General features: G+C 41.7%; 1 protein-coding gene across 3 annotated transcripts in view; it reads left to right on the top strand.

The window, feature by feature from the left end:
• lrrc28 (leucine rich repeat containing 28) overlaps positions 1–1,498 on the top strand; it is a 151,212-nt gene extending 149,714 nt beyond the window's left edge. For all 3 annotated transcript variants that reach the window (XM_051920757.1, XM_028822799.2, XM_028822800.2), the window contains one exon: positions 517–1,498. In XM_051920757.1, coding sequence (XP_051776717.1) covers positions 517–586 — 70 coding nt within the window. In that variant the 3' untranslated portion in view covers positions 587–1,498. The remainder of the gene's footprint in view (positions 1–516) is intronic.
• Positions 1,499–16,703: the final 15,205 nt, after the last annotated feature.

The following is a 16,703-nucleotide window of genomic DNA, read 5'->3' as shown; positions in this document are numbered from 1 at the left end:
TCACACAGTGAGTTTTTACAGTGCCGTACTGTGTCTGCATGAAATACGGTTTTGTGTAATAACAGCCCATGCCATGATTACCTGGGCAGTGTGCCAACAGCACCATATGAATTTAATAAAATGAACAAAATATGTCTACCTTGGTTTTCATTATGCTGCAGGCACTGGGGATCATTTAAAAAGTGCAGCTAGGTGGATGTAGGTTTTAGAAGAGGATCTGTTCGTGTGTGAGCGACTCAATGGCAGAGCTTTGTAGTTACAAACAGTTGGTCAAAATACTTTGTAAACTGCCTGCCCAGTGTCTGGAATGTTCTAAAATAAAATATCAGTCCAATTGAAGTTAGTTCTCATCTAGTCTGCATGTTATTTTAGTAACTATTAGTGAAGCTGTTGTATAATCCGATCTCTCGACTATTTTTAAATACTTTGACAAATGTTGAACATATTTCCAGTGTGCCCCATTGGACTGCCACAAGTTCATCAGTTGTCTTCTCTCTCTTTCTCTGCTCATCACAGGACTGCTCTCAGTTTTGTTGCATACTGCTGCTCAAGCCGCTGTCTACAGTCATTTAACCTGCAGAACTGAATCAAGTCAGCTCATTCCACAACTATGAAAAAAGATCTTTTTACACCGAGGAAAAACTAATTTAATGGACTTCCACTGCCATGGATTTCGGAAAGCAGCACAGACCGACTTGTCAACAGGCACAGAGGATCACAAATCTGATTATTGAGGGTGCCTGGTAAATGATCCCCAGGGAGGACTTGCATATGCAGTAAACTGCCATTTCATTTTTCCTGTGGAAACAATTTAACTGCTTCTGCAAACCTAAGACTGAGCCTTTCATAGAGAATTCTGCTGGGACATGTGAAGTGAATGGTGCAGTGGGCCACAGAGAACTGACAAATGTCCATGGTTTGTGTGATCGTTGCATTAATGTAGATCAGTGCATTTCTGTATTTTCTTACTTGAAGTGAAGACTTGCAACGGTTTGGCGTCATTAGAACCTTAATCAGAATATCCTGAAGTTAGGAATAACTATGTTTGGATATTCTGTTTTTTATTATACAGAAATGAGTACATTATCAGATATTAAGGAATTCAGGTGTGACTTGCAGTACCACATTTGTAAAGATACAGCATTGCTCTGTAGATCTTGACTTAAGTCTTATAATTAGGTGTCTCCAATCCAGTCATTTCAAGTACAATAATATAAGGTGCTACATGTCAAGGTATTTATAAATGATCTTGTAAGAAAATCATACATCTTGGACTCCTTGTGTGAGGTTGAACAGCCCTTCAGAAATTGCATCTCATCAGTCCCCAGGTGTCTGTCGAGTTCAGATTTTGTATGCACAGGATGGTAGTTACCATTTCAGATTGTGAATGTTTATTGGTGATCTGCTACCCCTAAGACTCCAGTTTAATACTTTGTATACCCACCTGACTCTGTTGACCTTTTACGCTCAATTAAAACATTAATTTTCTTGTACATAAGGGAGGTCAGTAGTGATGATATGACATGTCAGCTGCCAGCGTGATGTGAAACACAAGTGCTACTTCAGAGTCTTAGTGCCCAGTTTATTTGGCTCTTACTTTAGCTGAAATAATGAAAAACACACAATGTGTTTAATTATCATTTATCTAGGAATAGCAAGGGTGGCTCCTTACCCCCAAACTCTTTTTGTTCATTTTGTGTTGTCTGAAGCATTCTGAGGACTGAGACCCATAATTCTCATCTCATTGACTTTGTCTCCAGCCATATCTTATCCAGCTTCCCTCCGCTTATTCCATCATAACGCAGCATTCCTGTGGTAAAGCCAACTTAGAGTCTCTTCACTGCTAAGCCCGACACCAGCCTCATCATCCCCTTCTTTCACAGTGAAAATCATAAAGTTGTATAAATTACTCAATACCCATACTTGAGTAAAAGCACAGATACCTTTCTGAAAAGTCATTCATGGAAAAGTCAGATTTACCCATGAGAGAACTACTCAAGTAGTGGTTTTAAAACATCTGATACTAAGTGTATCGAAGTAGAGTTAAATGTAGGATCTTTCCTTTTTTTATCCATTCATCTTTGAAACCCACTTATCCAGAGCTGGGTCATGGGGCAGCTGAAGCCTATCCCAGCAAGCATTGGGCACATAGCAAGAACAACACCTGGACAGAGCACCGGTTCGTAACAGGGTAAAAACACACCAGGGACCTACTATCGTCAATCCACCCAACCCACAAGTCTTTGGACAGTGGGATTTATAAAGCCCACATGGACTCGAGGAGAACAACTGGGACTTGAACCTCGGTCCTGATGCAAGGCACCAGCCTTACCACTGCGCCATAGTGACAGCCCACTTCTTACATAATTATAAAAAAATGTTCTTCCAAATTCAGACTACCTTCTTTTTGTGTGTCTGTCATACTACAGTCACTGAAGTATAATACTTAATACATAGTGCAAAGTAAACAGTACAGTCACTGGCATGTGAGCCTGCAACTTGAAACTGTGACATTAAGCGTGAGCAGACATCTTAATGATTGTATCCTAATTCAGTGGGGTAGGCACTAATAGGAGAGGCAAGTTCCCCCACTTTAAGAAGGAGCTAATCTGTTCCTAAAAACCCCTTCCTAAAATGAATGTTTCGAGCACAAGCACTTGATTCCAATTAATTTAATTACATGACATTTTTAATAATAACATCAAAAACACTATTAAGGCATTCACCTTCATTATATAATTACCCCTTGTGAGTCACGGGGGGTTACACGTGCAGCCCCCCTCAAATGTGAAAATCCACAAATACATTTTGGGCCCATAATTACTATATAGTCTAATTTTATTGCACTAAATAAGATGTGAAAAGTTGTGAGAAATGTGAGACAGAACACTGTGCAAGCAAATCACGTGTGAGGCTGGCTGCCGAGACAAATATGCCTGACATCCCCCAGACAAAGCGTATAGTTCGGCTCTTCTTTAGTGAACTGTACCTTTTCACAAAATGTAACTTATAATAAATTTTGTGTACATTTATGGTAGTAAGAAACAACAGTGATTAATGTTACAGGTACTAAAGAAATCCAACAAAGTACTAAGCAGAAAACGATAAGCACTCACGACACTGTCCAGTTTTATAGGTTCAGATGATGGTGAAATAGTTATGACATGAAATTCCCTGTAAACAGCCTCTTGAAAGTTAAGTAAAATTTTGTACTGCTGTGATGCAGATGTGCGTGAAGATTCATAGAAGTTGATGAAATCACACAAATAAGGAGAACATAACAACTGTAATCCAATGGACATAACTGTAATCCATTTGTGCATTGAAGAGCTGAAACAAGCAGACACCACCAATTGTAATCCTGTTGGCTTCTTATGACTTTTAAAGCTAACGCGGTCAGCTTTCACCCAACAGCCCTTGTGGCAACCGCCAAAGCTGGCCAATGATGCTTGAGGTTGCCGGGATTTGCAGTCCATCTAAGTTGTGCTTCTTCAGTGTTGTCTGCAATTTTCTGCAATAGATTGCAAAACTCGCAAAATAATTTACAGCTAGTTATCAATAACAAACCTGCAAATCATAAATCAGCGAATCGCAAGACCTCAGATTTATAGTGTCTAATAAAGTGCCTTACCTAGACTACTTTACCTATCACTTCTATTTGCACATTCAAAGGAATGGCTTCTTGGGTTTTCTTTGGCTTTTCCAACTAGTTCGTGATCTGCTTTGGAGTCGTCCAGGATAAAGTGAGAAGACATTTGAGCAACACACATGACAAGGTGGGTGAACCACAGCATGTCAATGCACAAGTAGATCTTTGCTAAAGCCTACAGATCAGCCACTCCTCATTCAGTAGACTGCTGTGAGGACAGCGTCTGAAAACAGTTGCACCACCTTTGGAAATAACTAAGACTGGAATGGTGTGTCACCAACATCCAGCCCCGCCCCATTTGGCAGATTGCTGTGAGGACAGTGTCTAACTCAGCATCAAACAGAAGAACTAACTGAGACTAGAGATTTTGTCACCAGTATCCGGCCATGTCCCATTTAGGTGGGCTGCAGCATGGTGTACTGGGAATGACTGCGTAGATAGCCGGATGTTAGCACTGGCAGCACATGTTTACAAATGAACGGAGATTCTTCAAATGCACAAATTTTCCTAAAGTGGGGGAAGCCAGTATTTTAGATAATAGACTGAATAAAACCTTGTGCATGTCTGCATTTCCCCCCACTTTTTTCCCTTGGTTTAATATTGCAGTAATGAATGTGTCTGGCAAAAGTAAAAGTAGCCATTTCTGTTTAAAAATGTACTTTAGTAAAAGTGAAAGCATACAGAAAATTGTATTCCTAAGTAGAAAGATTCTCAAAATACACTTAAGTATAGTAACAAACTTTTTCTTCTTCTTTGCTATGTAACTGCCTAATTATGCTCTTATTATTTCTGTCAATCTTTGCTTTGTGTTTCTTCTTTTTCAGCCAGTAATGCAGCTAACATAAGAGTTCAATTCAGAATGGAGGACTGCTATTGGACCTTCAATGTACAGATCACCCTTCCTGCCGTTAGCGTGTGTTCTCCCTTAGCCTCTCTGGGTCCATCAAAAACTGGTATGTTAAGTATGTTAACTGTCATTTCTCCTTACATTCTGGCTAAACATTCAGCAGAGATCAGTTTTTTGGGAACACCATTGTACACATCTACAATCGACAGACGCTTGAAATTTGGACTGCATTGCATGGGCTACCTAAACACAGCAGTGTAGGTGTTGAGGTCTTGGGATTGACTCACTTACATGCCTAGGTGAAGAAGCGCCGCAAGTGGTGTTCAAGGAAACATAAATATGGCCAGCAGGCCTGCCGTTTTGCGAACAGGTCATCCTGCTTTCTAATGTCTGATACCTTCACCTAGTACTCAGCACGAGAAATGAGGCTGCCATGTTTTTATTTTTGCTGAGACGTGGCTGTGCAGCAATACTCTCAGCCATTAAACAAACTGGTCATCTTGTGTGCAGACAGAAGCCCCTCAGAGTCTGGCAAGACTGGTAGCATTGGTTTGTGTGTTTATATTCACAGAGTGGTTTATGAGCGGGGTGGTAGTCAGAAGCTGCTCACACCTGGTTTTGTCTTTTCCACTGAAATGCTGTCCTCACTCCCTGCCATGGGACTTCACTGCTCTTATGATTGTTACGGTTTGCATCTCTCCCAACTGTAATGCTACGGATGCACTGCTTGTTCTCTATTGGGCCATCAGTGAATTGCAAACCACCTCCAGACAAATTTAAAGGCTGTCTTGCCTAAACTTCACCAACACATGAATTTTGCAACTTGTGAGGAAAGCAAACTGGAGCTTGTTGATAGAAACACCAGGAACGCCAGCAACCAACCCCAACTCAGTTCTTCCAAGCTAATGCCAGCACACAGACCATTGCAAACATGTACCACACAATTTTAGTAGCAGATCACAAGATGGCTGAAGGTGCTGCCTTCAGTCTGCAGAGCCATTCTGATTACACAAACTCTTAATATATTCAAGGTGGCCACCATGTATGGACTTCTCACCCATCTATCTATCCCTGGTCACATCATAAAATGTGTAAAAAAATGCATAGGTAATCTCAATGTCTCCAAGACCAATGTCAGAACTGGTGAAAGGGACAGTAAGGGCACATCTGTTATGTGGTATCTGGGCAGCAAAGCATACTTATGGATGGAAAGGCCAAAGTCATTTTCAGGACAGCAGAGACATGCTACAGAAGTGGCAGAGTATTCGGTCCTTCATTGGTTATAAAACCACACCAAGCACCTTAGAAAGGGATGCTACCCCTCAGACCTGCTGAACAACTTCTGTGCACTGTTGGACATGACAGGGAGGTAGGCCACTTGTCCTGCTGATGATCAAGGATTATGTCTGCCCACAGCTCCTGCAAGGAGAGTAAATGAGGCAAAGGCTGCTGGACCACAGCATGCCTGGCTGTGCGCTTAGGAAATGGGCAGGCCAACTGGCAGACGTCCTCACAGACATCTTGAATGTTTCCATAAATCAGGTGGCAGTCATTCCCAAGTGCTTCAAGGCTACCACCATCATACCTATGCCAAAGAAATTATCTGTCTTCTGCCTCAAATGACTGTCACTCTTTGGCACTCGCCACTTCATCATGAAGAGCTTTAAAAGGCTGATTATGGAGCGCAGTAAACCTGGAGTCCCATTCTCACATGACCTGCTCCAGTTTGCGTATCGCTCCAACTGGGTCCCATATCCTATGCCCTTGACCCAACTCTGGCCCACGACTATTTGTTGAAGAATGCATTCTGCCCGCATTGGGGGTGACATCTCCAGTACTCCAGGGCTGTGTGCACAGTCCATCCCAGTCCACCCTGTTGCACTGCAACTTACAGCTCAAACAGAATCATTGTGTGCACCGATGACACAGCAGTGGTGGGCTCCCAAACAGTGAAGAGAAGCAGCTAGTGTGCTTGTGTGAGAGCGATACTTAGTGATCAGTAAACTCTGCTGAATTCACTTTGCTGTTATCCAAAATACAGAAATCTTTGGGAATTTCAGCAAACATGGCAAAATGTATTAAGGTCGATGGGGAAGGAGAAACTGAACTCGCTCTGAATGGATTATCATGGCCTTTTAAGTGTCCCTGACGGCTAGAGAAGAATTTGCCAACTATGCTTGACCGATTTATTGAGGCCAAAAATGTAACCTGAGGTGTGAGGCAGCAGTCCTAACCACTGTGGCACCATGCCTTCCTGAGATAATGTTCTACTCCCAAGTCCACAATACTCTGAAGTTCTTCATCTCTCTCTGCATCTCCCAAACTCCTCTCACTGTGACTGACTAAGACATACAAGGGATCAGCGTTGTGTACTCATGGTTGGGGGGCTGTTAGGGTCCTATCACTGTCACTACCTGATCAGCGCTACATGGCACACAGAAGAACAGGCTTAATCCAGCAGCGAAGACACAATGTACAATGAAGCAACACACAACAACAAAGTACTCTCATTAATGGCAGCTAATGTACTCCTCAAATGAAAATATGCAAGTTTATTTTTTTATTACTATTTTTTTTTAAACACGTTCAGATTGCAGATCCATCTGGAATACTGACTGGTTAATGACATCCTGCACTCATGTATATGCCATAAATCAGGGGTCCCCAACTCCGGTCCTGGAGGGCCCCAGTGGCTGCAGGTTTTCATTCTAACCCTTTTCTTAATTAATGCATTGTTTTTACTGCTAATTAACTCCTTTTCCATTCATTTTAATTGACTTTTTTAATAGATTTGTTCCCATGATCACTGTTCATCTGAATTGCTTCATTTCTTTCCTTAAATGGCACCCAAAGAGAAATGAAATGTGAAGCGAGTGAGCCAACAGAAGACCAGCTAAGTCAGGGCCTCAAACTTCAATCAATTTCACTCTAACCGGTTGCTTAATTAGGCGCCGATTCTTGTTGTTAATTAAACCCGTTCTTTAATTCCATAGCTTGCTGCATTCATTTCCAAAATTGTTGATTTTCTCTTTTTTAAGAGCACTGTGAAAATGCTTTGGGGACCTGAGCAGATCAACATTCCTGAGACCTTCATCTTTGCATATTTTCACATATTGTATGCTGACAATGCTGGTCACGTTTTGGTTCATTGTGTATCTCGTTATTGTTTGGCTGCTAACTAAGGAAAATGAAACAACTAAGGGGTCTGAGTCTGCAAGGGTAAGTCAATTAAAATTAATTCAAAAGAAGTTAATTAGGAGAAAAAACAGATTACTAATTAAGAAAAGGGCTAGAATGAAGACCTGCAGCCACTGTGGCCCTCCAGGATCGGATCTGGGGACCCTTACCGTAATTTATTCATACTGTGGTTTATGCACACATAGCAGAAATTTGGTAATGTTATTAAAATGATTCAAAGGTGCTTCATTCAAAGCTTATTTGAAACTGGTAGGAATCAAGATGCTGTATTGGCATCCAATTCTAATAAATCCAACTTGAATAAATGTCTTCTGTTGCTGGGTGCAGGAATGTCAGGTGGCCGAAGAGAATTTGGGGCGCCAACCCCATTTAATAAACAGAAAGTTCCAAATAAAGGAGAGTGCTTCTGTGACGGTGTAACTCTAGCGCTCGGGTTTCAAACAATAAAGTAAAGATTCGGCTCTTGCTGTTCCTTAGGATCAGTATGCTCGGGAGCTCCGTCCAGCGGGTCGTACTTGCTGAAATGACACCTCCTTCCAGGCAGCTGAGGTTCTTATAGTCTTTGAACCAGAAAGGGGTGGAGATGGTGATCTCACTGGCCGGTTTCTCAGTGCTGTGGGGAGAGAAAGAGAAAACAATGTTAGTGATGGCACCCCCTGTCTTCCCCAGGAGTTATTACATCCCTCGACAGAGCCCAGATCCGATGAAGTGCATGCATGACACTACCAACAAGAAATAGAAGTTATCGATTGTTTTTACTCACTCAAACACGCCGTCCTCAAGTCATTCTCCTTCTACCATCTTCTTAGCAAAAGCAACTCAGTGTACATCATAAAAAAAAAATGTACTTCATTCTGTTTTGTCCTGGCACATATTTTGTGTTTTTTGTTTCATTCCCTCAGTATTTTTCTTAATATGCTTACAAACAACATGCTACAAAATGCACATAATGCTGAGTATTAAATGGTATTGTGAACTTACAATGCATGTGCATGATGGCCCTGACTTTTTAAAACTGTAAAGCATTGCTTTGATAAAAAATATATATAAGAGCATCAGTTTATTTTAAATGTATCGTTTCGTACACAATACCACGGCATTCTTATTTTCCAAAACTAATGCAGTATGCCACCTCTGTCCTGGTCCGACAGCTGAATTTTGCTCAGTTATGTAAAACCTCTCATTTTCTGACACCACTTGCCGTGCTGGTGGTGGTGGAGGATGTAAAACATCTTGGAACATCACGAAACATAAGTGGGAATGATGAGCAAAACAGCCACATTTCCCTTTGTATTCAGTTCAAGAAATTGACACTTAAATTCATTTCACGTGCAATTTTACAGTCGTAAAGCTCACAAAAAGAGGTTTTTTTCTGTTTTTTGGTTAAGGTTTTTGGAGTTTATAAAGGCTTTTGGGGAGTGGAAAGAAACGCTGCTCCTTAAGGGTTTAGCAATGTCGTATAACCAATTTAGACCTGTAGACCTCTCACAAAAGGTTCAAGATGAATATAAATGGGGAGACAGTGTTTTTGGAAAGGCAATATAGATAAAGACAAATCACAATAAGACAAAAAAGTGTACTGCTATAGAAAATCTTTAATCTAGCGTGGCAATGGAATTGTAAAAAGTTGAGAATTAAGAAAAAAAACCACCTATGATCTTTTAATTCAAAACTTTGGCATGGTGTGGTATGGCGCTGACCCAGCAGAGGGTGACTTCAGCCCGGCCGATCAGGCGACTTCTCATCAGCCTAAAAAGTTTCAGATGAGACAAAAAATGCAGCAGCAGTTAGAGCACACCCCGCACCGTACCGTACTGTTCTGTTCTCTTCTGTTCTGTTTTGTCGGGCCGGTGCTTCACATGTACTAGAGGCACATGCCTCTGGCTCATGAAGACAGAACAGTACAGGGCACTTAACTCACTCACTAACTAGTTAGTTCCGTGTGATTCTTTCTGAGAGGTGGTACAAATTCAGTTTTTGTTGAATTGCTGGCTCATCACTAATGTTTGGCTAAAAGTAGCCCAGGCCCGGGTGTCCCTCCTGGTTTCACAGTCCATTCTCATGTTTCACTAATATGCAAAATTTCTAGAATGATACAGGGTATAGCATATAATAGTGCATGTCATGTTATTTATCTTGATTTTTTAAAAAAGATTTGGATTAAGTGCCACAAGAGATGTTAGGAATCAGAATAAAAAGTCAGTCCACACTGTGTGAATGGCTGGAGAATTAACTTAAATATCTGAAACAAATGTTTATGGTGTGAGGATCGTTTCAGAATTAGGAGATGTAAAAGCTGATGTCCCTCAGAGGTCAGTAATGATAATAATAATAGTTCTTTACATTTATATAGCAGTTTTGTTAATACTCGAAGCACTTCAGTGAGTGGGGAGTCACATCAACCACCACTAATGTGTAGCATCCACCTGAATGATGCGATAGCAGCCATTTTTGTACCAGTAGGCTCACCACACATTAGCTGTTAGATGGTGAAGGGGTGAGCGATAGTTAGCCTATTAGAGACAGGGGATGATTAGGGGGCCAGATCATCAGGATACACCCTGCTGTTTACAAAGGACAGCCAGGGATCTTTTATGACCACAGACAGTCAGGACCTCAGTTTTACATCTCATCTAAAGGACAGTGCAATTTTTTGCAGTACAGTGTCCTCGTCACTGCACTGGGGCATTGGGGCATTGGGATTCACATTCAGACCACAGGGTAAGCGCCCCCTGCTGGCCTCACCAATACCTCTTCCAGCAGCAATCCAAGCTTTTCCTAGATAATCTCCCATCCCAGTACTGGCCGGGCCCAAGCATGCTTGGCTTCAAATGGATGACCTCTTTTGAAGTATATGTGGTATGGCTGCTGCTTTTTTAATATATATAAGTCATCTTAATAAGAATAACATTAACAAGTTGGTTAAATTTACATATCTTATTATTATAATATGCTACCATGGCTGTCTGTCTGTCTGTCCAGGATTTTAAATCACTTTTAGTTTGCAAACCGTTTGAACCATTGACCTGAAATTTGGTACACATATACTACATGACATCTACTATCCGCTTTCGGGGTGATGATTGACCTCCAATGTTATTCCTCTTTTTATTTTGATTTTATTTTATTGTAGAATCAACTCTCGGCAGTGGCCAGTAGGGCGACTGTGAGGCGCATGTATACGGGCGCTATTCTCATCCATACCACCTTCGGAGTCACTTCCCCTACCTCTTCATATCTTAAATCATTCTTCAGCAGATTGAAGACTTAAGTGCCAGCTTAAGTGAAAAACTAAGGAAAACGTACTAAGCAATTGCAACACAAACACTGACTTAATCAGTTTTAACATGACAAGATGCAGACGAAAAAAGAGAAGAAGCGGGCCGCTAGGGTGGAGAAAAGAAGATCTGCTCAGGAAGCAGCAAGCACATCAACCTCTGAGCAAACGAATGCTAAACGTACAGAGGAAGAGGATGAAAACTATGAATGCTCAAGCCAGGTGTATTCACTGCACGTTATCGTGCCGTTACTGGTAACACCATAATATGTGGAAGGGCAGATAATGAAGTGTCAGATCACTACAGATAGACCTGGACAGAATTCAAACTTTGGCAAATTTATGGTAGATGAAATTTAATGTAAGTAAATGTGAAGAGTTACACATATAAATTAAGAATGTTAGATCTGAGTGCACATTGGGAGACCTGAAACTTGAAAGTACCCCTTATTAGAAGGACCCAGGAGTCATAGTGGACTATCGACATCAAGACAGTGTACAGAAGTCATTAGAAACGCTAATGGAACAAAAGATTATGAAGTTCAATGTGTGGAATAGAAGTCAAGGGATGTGAGGATTAAGATTCCACATAACACACCAGGGAGGCCATACCTGGAGTACTGTGTGCAGTTTTAGTCTCCATGTTACAGAAAAGACGTACAGCATGCAGCTAGGCTGATTCTTGGACTGAGAGGTATGAGTTACGAGGAAAGACTGGACGAGTTGAACTTTTACAGTTTAAGCAGACGGAGAATAAGAGAGGGCATGATTGAAGTTTTTTAAACTTGGTAAAGAATTCATATAGTGGATCTTAGTTGTTATTTTAAAATGAGATCTTCAGCAAGAAAATGGGATGGAAACTTGTTAAGCGTAAATTTCGCTGAAACATTAGAAAGTTATTTATTTACCCAGAAAACTATAAAGACACAGAGCAGGTTGCCCAGTAGTGGACTTTCAGAGCTTGACGTGATTTTGTTTGGAGTAATCAGGTGAGTAGAAGTGACACGATCTGCTTTGCTCTGATGTTCTGAGCACTGACTTTATCAGAGCTTGGAATGTTGTGAGACCCTCGGTGGCCATACACTCCAATCCACTCTTTAAACCAGGAGAAGATTCCAGGATTCCCTGTGAAGCCAGTCTTGACATTTATTTGGGCTCCTCCCAGGTCACCCCATTTTCCCTCTCCTGGATGATTTGTTTGGGACACAGACTGGTTTCAGTTGTCACTGCAGATTTCCCACCTTCTCTGTTGCCTAGGGAGGGTCCCCTTCCTGGTTATATGCCACCCTGGTGATATCTTTACACTTATAAGGTCTTGGTAGGTGGACAGCAACGCAGAACTGTAATCGGCTCAGTTATACAGTGGAAGTCAGGGCAGAGTGCTTTGGCATTCCAAGATGATACGCACCACTTTAAATTCCCTCCTTAATTTATCTGCTTGGGTGGGAGGATCGAGATCTTCGCTAATCATGCGCTTTGCTAAGGTGCAAGCAGCAGGCCTTCAGCTTGTTAATTAGGCAGCCCTGATGCCCACAGAGCACAGCATTAAAATGGCACGGTTTTAAAGAAAAAAGTGCTGGACGAGTCTCTTGGCAGCACTAGAAGTCAGAACTGGGTGTAAATGAGCTACTGCAAGCATGAATACAAGTTTTTTTTTTAATTTTATTTTAACAACAATAGTCACATGAGGTTGAAAAGTGAGAGAGGTGTCAGCAGTAAGGCCTCAATTTTGACACTGCTATTAATTCTCACAGCAGAACTTTTCACGTGGAGATAAAAGAAGGAATTTTGCATAATTGATTTGAGAAACAAAGTAACATTATCTCCAATTTCCATGCATTAAGTGAAATAAAATTCCAGTGCGTCTGGTCCATAATCTCCAGGAGACAATAAACGGGGCCTAGCTGTAGCCCTTGTCTCACCCAAGGTGACCCCTTAGTATGGCATACCATTTAACTGCTCCAGCGTCACCTTTCAACATTTTAATGGCCCTTAAAGATGTTGTTTGAGCCTAAGGGTAGCCATCTGTGACACCTCAGCTCCTACAGGGGTTTCAGTTATGTTTCACATCAAAATCGTTCAGAACTTACGCGTTAAGTGGGGGGCTCTGTTGTGATTCTCCAGTGTTTTGCATCAATTTAATATTTTTGTATGTGTTGCATATTTACTTTTGTTATTTATTTTCATACTTGTTTGGTGTCATTCTGAAACTCCATGGGACATTTTATCAATCTGTTGTTTTATGGTCATAGTAAGGCACCTGAACCAGGTTTGTGTGGCATCTCACCAGTATAAAACATGGCAGCACTGTATTTGCATCAATTTTAGACTCCCTTGCGATTATTTGACATTTTTTTTGTACTTCCCTTCCGGTCATTTCCTGGTACATGTTTTTTTCACCTGTCCTTTTCAGGATGAATCCATCTTTATCTACCTTTGTGGGCACTATTATGGTAACTATGACATATTACCGCTATGCCAAGTGGAACAATTGTAACGCATCCTGTAATTACCCCTGCGTAATCAGGGCAGTGGAAAAGGAGGGAGCAAACCTTAGTGGCACCATTCTGGACAGGCGGCCATCAGCTTTTAACACCTTGAGTTGGTCATTCAATCAACAAACTTCCCTGCTTCCAATGTGGCTACTGAGTTGTTGAGGTGATCAATGTTCTCTCTGTGAGAACTGAGGACGTATCTGCTGAATTCATCCCTGAGCATTGGGGTACAACAGACATCAAATAATAGTTTTAGCTTGCTGCAGCTGATCACCTGCATTTTCATATTTCTTCTGGGAAACCTCATTTTAATTTGCACATTTTTGAAGCTCACCACACTTTCCAGGAACCTGATCATCGTGTAAATGAAGAGGTGGGTGTTGTGCAACAGCATCTGGAAATTTATCAGAAGTGAAGGCCTATCCGTAGACAAAGACATCCACCCCCATATCATGCTTATGTAAAAATCTCTATTTGAGTCATTAATCATACTGTACGTTCATTTAAGAAATACCAATTACTTTTGTGATGACAAACTAATATGGTATAGAATTTTAAAAAAAGCATGAAATGTATTGAAAATTGGAGAGAATCCCTCCGAGATACAAGCAAGAAGACATTGAGAAGATGGCTCACAATGTCCAGGGTCCACAATTTGCTACTATGACATGCTACCATCATGGGGTCCTCAAGTCGGGGGTTGCTCGGCTTGTGCTCCAAGGACAGCAGAGTAGTCTCTCTTTCCCAAACAAAGCAATGCTGTTCTTCACCCTAGCAGATGGTTGTTAGAATATTGTCCTTTTGCTTGACCACCATATACTCACATGGGTGCTGCCTCAGCGACTATTAGCCCTGCTGGCACGTCTTGCCTGTGGGGTCTTGTGGCTCTATGCCTGTCCTGAAGGCTACCCATAGATGGATTTGCTGTCACCTACTGCACTGACTTGTCTTGTCTGACATGATCTAGTCTTGCAGGAACAGATGTGATTCTCAAACGAGAATACATGTCATTTTTTTTTAATCTTTTATTGAATTTATTAAAAGCATGTAACATTCCATTCAATCTAGTCAAACTTAACAAAACTAAATTCAATTCAGCCCCCCAACATGGTGTTAAAAAGTGTGTAGTGAAGAGCGTTGAAATCCTATGCTGCAAAGGCTGCATCCACAGAGCGTCTTCCTAAAACACAGACCCCCATTTCCATCAGTCTGTGTGCTAAGCTAAACCATCGGGGTTCAGGTTGAGAGCAAGACAAACTGAATTAAAGACTTGACGCTGTTTTCCATTCAGGAGCTCAGTAATACATTAATTGAAGCTTAATAACTAATTTGTATATTGTAATAATAGACACAGACCACCGCAGCTACTGGGCTCCACACATTTGAGAAGGGCCTCTGTCTGCTATCTTTCCGTCATTGTAACTGTTACATCACTATATGACATGGATGTACAGCATGTTAGAACACTGTGGCTCTTTTCTCATGGCCTGTTTGCATTTCTAATTAAACTGTAATTAAAAATTTCTTAGTTATTCATTTAGATGTGCGGTTAGAAGGTGAACGTTGTGCCTCTACTGCTGTTGTTAGGCAGATTTGTTGATTTGGGTATTTTGGGTCCTGAAATCTTCATCTTCTGTGGCTCTTTGTTATCTGCTCTCTTAACGGGAGTCCTTTTGGGACACACACCATTTACTTCAAATGCATATTTTGTGGTTCATATTTTCATGAATATAGCTGCCAGGTTTTTCAAGCTTACATCAACTCCTCTTCTCTCATCATAACGCGGAACAACAGGAGACTGCACATGACTCCTGCAACAACATATCATGCTTACCACCTGTCCATTAATGCCATTGAGTGCCAGTGTATAATCTGATGGTACAGAAAGTTTTTTTTTCCCTTTCATCAGGTTATATTTAAAATGTGTAATGTGCTCACTGCACACGCAACACACATTCATAAGTCTCATAGGGTTTTTTTTAGGAGACTTTTCGACTGTAGATGGTTCATGATAAACTGAAGCTTGCTGTCTGTCAAACCAGATTAACGAGAGCACCTCTAATCCTCACAGTTCAAAATCACCGCCCTACTTTGAATGTCACCTTTTTGAGGCGTTGGGTTTTTCTAGAAATGTGATACTCAGTGAGCCATCTGATTATTACCACTCACCCTAAGGAAATGTCAGTCATGGTTGTCTCCGTATTATACATCTGGCTACAGCGAGATTAGACATCCCCTGACAACACGGCGAGATTCTGAGCAGGTTGTACCTCATTTCACCTGTGCTGATGTTCCCGTATTTTTACTCTTTTAGAAAACAAGCCTACATGTAGGGCGTATCGTCCCCTAGAGAGCCCTGCACTTCTTCACTGGGATGAGATGGACCTTTCCTTCCTCTGTCGGACATGGTGGACCCTTTTACTGTCTGAGGTCAAGAGCGCTCTGGAGCAGGTTTTCATCCAGGATGTCTCTGTACATTGCTGCAGTCATCTTTCCCTTTATCCTGACTAGTCTCCCAGTCTCTGCCACTGAAAAACATCCCCACAGCATGATGCTGCCACCACCATGCTTCACTGTAGGGATGGTATTGGCCTGGTGATGAGCGGTGCCTGGTTTCCTCCAAACGTGACGCCTGGCATTCACACCAAACAGTTCAATCTTTGTCTCATCAGACCAGAGAATTTTCTTTCTCATGGTCTGAGAGTCCTTCAGGTGCCTTTTGGGAAACTCCAGGTGGGCTGCCATGTGCCTTTTACTAAGGAGTGGCTTCCGTCTGGCCACTCTACCATACAGACCTGATTGGTGGATTGCTGCAGAGATGGTTGTCCTTCTGGAAGGTTCTCCTCTCTCCACAGAGGACATCTGGAGCTCTGACAGAGTGACCATCGGGTTCTTGGTCACCTCCCTGACTAAGGCCCTTCTCCCCCGATCGCTCAGTTTAGATGGCCGGCCAGCTCTAGGAAGAGTCCTGGTGGTTTCGAACTTCTTCCACTTATGGATGATGGAGGCCACTGTGCTCATTGGGACCTTTAAAGCAGCAGAAATTTCTCTGTAACCTTCCCCAGATTTGTGCCTCAAGACAATCCTGTCTCAGAGGTCTACAGACAATTCCTTTGACTTCATGCTTGGTTTGTGCTCTGACATGAACTGTCAACTGTGGGACCTTATATAGACAGGTGTGTGCCTTTCCAAATCATGTCCAATCAACTGAATTTACCACAGGTGGACTCCAATTAT

This window comes from Erpetoichthys calabaricus, chromosome 17 (genome assembly GCF_900747795.2).
Source record: "Erpetoichthys calabaricus chromosome 17, fErpCal1.3, whole genome shotgun sequence".
NCBI lineage: Eukaryota > Metazoa > Chordata > Cladistia > Polypteriformes > Polypteridae > Erpetoichthys > Erpetoichthys calabaricus.
The sequence above is the reverse complement of the archived record's forward strand: the minus strand, read 5'-3'. Positions and strand labels throughout refer to the sequence as shown.